At 41.4% G+C, this 5,577-nt stretch overlaps 1 protein-coding gene across 1 annotated transcript; it reads right to left on the bottom strand.

Moving 5' to 3' along the window:
- Window positions 1–1,199: 1,199 nt before the first annotated feature.
- LOC123096460 (soluble inorganic pyrophosphatase 1) lies at window positions 1,200–3,581 on the bottom strand. Its single transcript, XM_044518205.1, has 9 exons — window positions 3,452–3,581; window positions 3,148–3,254; window positions 2,992–3,020; window positions 2,833–2,898; window positions 2,623–2,730; window positions 2,455–2,520; window positions 2,242–2,362; window positions 2,058–2,139; window positions 1,200–1,560 (listed from the first exon to the last, which is right to left on the bottom strand). Exons 2-9 carry the CDS (start codon window positions 3,248–3,250, stop codon window positions 1,518–1,520), a joined length of 618 nt encoding a protein of 205 aa, XP_044374140.1. The 5' UTR covers window positions 3,251–3,254; window positions 3,452–3,581; the 3' UTR covers window positions 1,200–1,517.
- Window positions 3,582–5,577: the final 1,996 nt, after the last annotated feature.

Here is a 5,577-nt window from a genome sequence, read left to right as displayed (position 1 = left end):
GAGCATGTGGAGGTCGTCTCGCAGGTGAACCCTGTTGAGGGGCAGGATTCGCCTAGGTCATGTGAGCAACTAGAGGCGTCTGAGTACATCGTGTCGATGGTATCTGTGACTAATAATGTTGAGGCGGTCAACATGTTGGCGCCTGATCCTTTGGAGCCCAGCCAGCTGCTCGCCATTGTGGAGCGTGAAGATTCCGATGTTACAGTCACTCACTCGCACGAGACCATTGGGCAGGTTTCTGTGCGTGACAAGATCAATGATATTCTCTTCCAGATAGAGATTCACAGCTTGCTCAAACGTTTGGAGGCGGCTAACCCTGGATCTGGCAACACGATTGTAGAGGAGGCTCTCAGGAGCAAGAGAATGAAGAGTGGCGCCACAAGAAAGGCGTCTGCAGCTGCTTGATTGATGGTCATCAGTCCTTGGGTTGTCCTTATGGTCTGAGTTGTCAGCGCGGATTTGGTGGTGCATGTGGTCTTCGGCTGTGTTACTCTCGTTAGGGGTTTCTTTGCGATGTAGCAGTGTGGGGGTTGGTGGTCGTTATGTGTTGGGTATGGTTGTCAGGTTGGTGCTTTTACGGGGTTGCATGCTTCGTGAGTAGTCCACATGTGGTTGGTTTGTATCGATTTTTGCCCGGTTTTCCGTTGATTAACTGGGCAACTCTCTTCTACTTAATTAATCGATGAGGCAAATCTTTTACCTTCGTTTCGAAAACGTCCGTGTATATTGTGGGCGGCGGTGGTGAGAAAGTGGAGACCATTTTATAGCAGCGGGCGACTGAAAAATATGGCGGTAGTGGCTGCGGGAAGTTGGCACGAGGCGGATGCTATTAGCTAACACACCTCCCAATGCAAATATGGCGGCAGTGGCTGCGGGAAGTTGGCACGAGGCGGATGCTATTAGCTAACACGCTTCCCAATGCCATGGCCATCTGCGCCATTGGCTGGAAGAGGATGGCGTACCTGCTAGAGTGGCCTTTTCGGAGGTTATTATGCCAATTGGCCCGATATGGTATGGCGACCCTGCTGGAGTTGGTCTTATGCATGTATATTAATCTCAACAATCACACTTGTTTGAAATTTTAACAGCACTTGTGACGATGCCGATAACTATCAGCTCCGGGACTCGGAGGTACTCACATGTACATACATATGAATAAAGTACATGCTCCGGAGCACACACCATGCACTTCAAAGTCATACACACACAAAGGTGCTAACTGCTTTGCTTTAAGATTGGTAATCGCCTTTTCCAAATAATTATTTTGAAATTCAGGCCAACAGGGCAAGACTAAATGTTTCAAGTGTTGATTCAAATATTATGAAACACTATGCACAAGTATAACATCAGTCCTTGATTACAATGTTCTGCAGAAAAATATGTATGGGAATAGCATTGTTCCATTATTTAAATATATAGGGAAAAATGGGCCTTAAATAAAAGCCATGTAGTCGATTATTGTTCTCTTACGAGACCACGTGGGTGGTTTCTGCAGCCTTGCAAGTTTGCAACTAAGATTAGTTCTTCAGACTCTGCAGGATATATTCTGCGTATAGGTCCCTGAAACAGCGGCAGAATGGTCAATAATAATATATTGTACTCTCTCTGTTCGAAATTATTTTAAAGTTGCAACTTTGTTCTAAGTCAAAAGAAAGAAAGAGCTTGACGAAGTCTGTAATATCAAAATATACAACACCATTCATTAGATTCATCATAAAATATATTTTTGTACTGTACTATATATGTTTGATCTTGAAGATAGCATATTTTCTTATACACTTCGTTAAATGTAAAGAAGTTTGACTTTGTGCAAAGCTAGAACATCAAATAATTTAAACAAAGTGAGTATGCTTTAACTACAAATCTATCTTAAATCAGGTAATGTATGTTAAATTAGCTTCAGTAGACATCCTTATGTAGTAACATAAACATGTTTTAACTGTAGATGGTGTCAGTTTGCATCTCATTATAGTGTGGAGGAGGCATGCCTCTGAAATGCATATGCATAACTAATTGTTGATAGATAACCCTGTAAAGCTATTTCAGAAACAACTCACATTGAGTGCTGAACGGCAACCTGTGCAGTGTTCGATGGCAAGAAGTCATTCACAGCAACCTCCTTGTTCTCATTCTTCTTGTCTGCAGATGCATAACAGCAAATAAACTTAAGCACTTAAGGAAACCATTTATGTCGCTATGGTTGACGTAAAATCCGATAATATGTGAGGAAACTGAGTGTACAATCTTCGAAGAAGCGACGGATTTCAGCAAGGCGGTGGGGAGAGAGCTCCTTAAGGTCATTGAAATGACGGTACTCGGGATCATCAACGCAGACTGCAATGATCTTATCATCTTTCTCACCCTTTTTGTTCCAAAAAGTAATCACGGTATCAGGCAGACATAATGTGAGATTGATATATTCATAAATGAAACTCTTAAAAAAAACTATCTTGCCTGATCAATCATGGGCATAAGCCCAATAGCCTTAGCTCGAAGAAAGCAACCAGGAATGACGGGTTCCTATCAAGGTGTAGGTTAGTCAGAACTCGTAAAACATTCTCGGACACAATGTGCATCACCTTGTGAGTGGAATAAACTTGACATCAGTAGTGCAAAACTCACCTGCATCAGGACCAAGACGTCGAGTGGATCCCCATCTTCACACAGCGTCCGTGGTACGAAACCGTAGTTGTGTGGGTAGACTACGGACGAGTACAAAATCCTGTCAACCTAGAGAAACAGTTTAATTTTAATGCTCTCCATTGTGAAAAGAAATTTCTTAAGCTTTCTTGCCATACACTGCCAAGCTGAAAGTGGGGAATGTGTGTGTACCTTTATCATCCCAGTCTTCTTGTCAAGTTCATACTTGACTTTGCTCCCCTTTGTGATCTCAACAACCTAAATGCGTGCAAGACAATGATGCGTCTGAACTATTTGCTACGTATAATTTACACATCGTGCCAAGGCAATAGAGTATGTCAAGATGCTTACAACATTGAAGATTTGAGGGGCTTCAGGTCCTAGAATTTGGAGATTTCATACATCAGATTATATACGAGCGTTCAGAAATATACTTTTTCACACTGATCGGGGGAAAACAATTTTGATGGAAGGCGAGACATTATTAGGATATGTGTATGTATTTACCTATCTCGAGATCATGCCAAGAATGTGCCGCCACAGTTCGCTTCGAGAGAGATGATACGACCCGCTGGTTCAGCTTCGGATTGTCCTTCTTGCCTTCGGCCATTGTCCTACAATTCCCCGATGCCCAGCCAAGGAAATCATCATGAATTTCCTTCCAAATGAACAACCAATGGAGAAAGAAAAAAAAGTAAAGGTACTCGTGGTACTGCAATTTCTGGGCAACAAGAAACCCCCTCTTCTTCTTCACACCGAACAAAATTGTAAATTGATATCTGAGGAGAAGGAGCGGCGTTTGGGCATTTACCAAATTTCGATAAGAATTGAGTCGGATGGCGGATATGAATGACCAGGAGAAGAACACTTGAAGCACAGAAACGGTTGTTGCTTAATTATATAGAGCTCTAGGTGGGTTGGATATCCTGGAGAAGTGGCGGGAGAAGCGGCAGCTCGGACACCTCCTGCATGCGCTCCCGAATTAGACAGTAATGCTACTATATATAGCTAGGATTTTCTTTTGCTGTTTTTTAGAGTTTTTTTTTCAGGGTAATCTGGCCAATGAGGAGCTGCCGTTAATTAGTCTGGGATCTGGCTGGGTACACGAGTGGGTGCACGTAGCGACTTGGTTTGTTATTAGGCTCCTGGTCAACAAGCATTTTTGTTCGATGGTGCTGGGCGGTGGGATTCTTATATTCCCAACTAAGAGCAACTCTAGCAGATGCGCTATAGCCACCGGCTCGGATATTTTCGACGAATTTAGCGTATTTGCTTGTTTTGCAGCTCGAACATATGTTGTATATTTGGTCCGGTCCATAAAAATATACGAGTGGCCCGCAAAATCGAACCCAGCCACTACATCTGCCGGTCGTGAGGTGATTTAGGATTCTCATCCTTCATTTTCTCTGTCGGCTCCTTTCTCCACCGCCTCCCTTTCCAAACTCCAGCGAGAGATTTCGCGGCACGTAGTCCAACCACCAAGAGGCTCCGCGAGGTGGAGATCGAGCTTGAGGCGGCGAAGGATACGGTAGCGGCTAGTGAAGATGGCGCCGCTGCCTGGCTCGAGGCGGCGAAGGAGTACGAGCTCGCCAACATTTTCTACCGGTTGGCGACAGAGTACTACCTCAACGTAAAGCCGTGAGCCTGCCAGCGTCATTGCTAGTTCTACCTTTTATCTATGTTTTAGTTAAATGTAGATGATCTTGTGTGTTCTGGATGAATTATGTTTTAGTTAAACGTAGCTTATCTTAAGTTAAATTTTGCAAGATCTGTTCTGTGCCAGGGCATAACTGCCCGTAAAATAGTTTTAGGGCGAACTGTAAGTAGCTCTAATGTATGCATGCATCGGTGGGGTGGGCGGTGAGATTTATTTATTTATTTATTTACTTTTTTTTACAGAAGCATGCATGCAGTGACCTCCACGCGTCGGTGGGGTGGGCGGTACTTGAATGGTTTCCAGGGTTCTCTCAATGCCCATGGTGAGCACCGGAGTGGCCAGTGGACATTCGTCGGGGGGCATCTCCCACAGTCCTCTGTAGCTCCAAATAAGAGGTGAACATGCATTCGGAGAACGAGCGGCAGCGCCACGAGAAGATCAACCACTTGAAGCTACTTTTTTATTTTCCTTTTTTTGCTTTTTCTGTTTCTTTCTCTACTTTTCTTTTCCTTTTCCGTTTTCACTTTTTTTTAAAAAAAATCGCCTTTTATCTTTCAGAATATGTTCAGATTCTTTCAAAGGTGTTTTTCACAAAATATTATGTTTTCAGAAAATAGTTCATAAAATTCAAAAACTATTCATATATTAAAAGTATGCTTGTGTTTATAAAATTTTGTTGACGTTTTCAAATTTATGTGGGAGTTTTGGAAAATGTCACCGTGTTTAAGAACTGTTCACATATTCAAAAATTGTTTCCATTTCCAAAACTTGTTTGCATTTTCAAATTTTGTTCAGTTGTTTAAAAAAATCCTGTTTTCAAGAAAGAATCACGTATTATATAAAATGTTCACTTTTTAAAAAAATGTTTGCATCTTGAAATTTTGTTCAATAATCTCAAAAAAAGTTTGCATTTTCAAATTTTGTTCTGAATTTGAAAAACGTTCCTGTATTAAAAAAATTCATAGATCCAAAAGTGTTCGTGATTTCTAACTTCCAAAAATGTTCACGTTCTCAAATTTACAAATTTTTTTGCTGTTTTTTGAAATTTCTTCAAATATTCGAATTTTCAAAGTGTCGAAATATATTGGAGATTTTTCAAAAAATGTTTGTGTTTACAAAAACTGTTTGAGTTTTTTTCATTATTCACAATTTTGGAAGTCTTTGCATTTAAAAAAATCACTTTTGCAAAAAAATGTGTTTTGAAGTTTCAAAAAATTTCTCATCTCCACATTGCTGATAGTTCTTAAAGCTCCACGCTGCCTATTAACCAACACCCCTTA

Source organism: Triticum aestivum, chromosome 1B, assembly GCF_018294505.1.
Source record: "Triticum aestivum cultivar Chinese Spring chromosome 1B, IWGSC CS RefSeq v2.1, whole genome shotgun sequence".
Taxonomy (NCBI): domain Eukaryota; kingdom Viridiplantae; phylum Streptophyta; class Magnoliopsida; order Poales; family Poaceae; genus Triticum; species Triticum aestivum.
This window is presented reverse-complemented; position numbering and strand designations above follow the sequence as displayed.

Coding starts and splice junctions, on each gene's coding strand:
- LOC123096460 (XM_044518205.1), bottom strand. CDS start 3,250: ATGGCCGAAGGCAAGAAGGACAATCCGAAGCTGAACCAGCGGGTCGTA. Junction 3,021..3,147: donor TTGGCATGATCTCGAGATAG/GTAAATACATAC, acceptor TCCAAATTCTAG/GACCTGAAGCCCCTCAAATC. Junction 2,899..2,991: donor CCCCTCAAATCTTCAATGTT/GTAAGCATCTTG, acceptor GCACGCATTTAG/GTTGTTGAGATCACAAAGGG.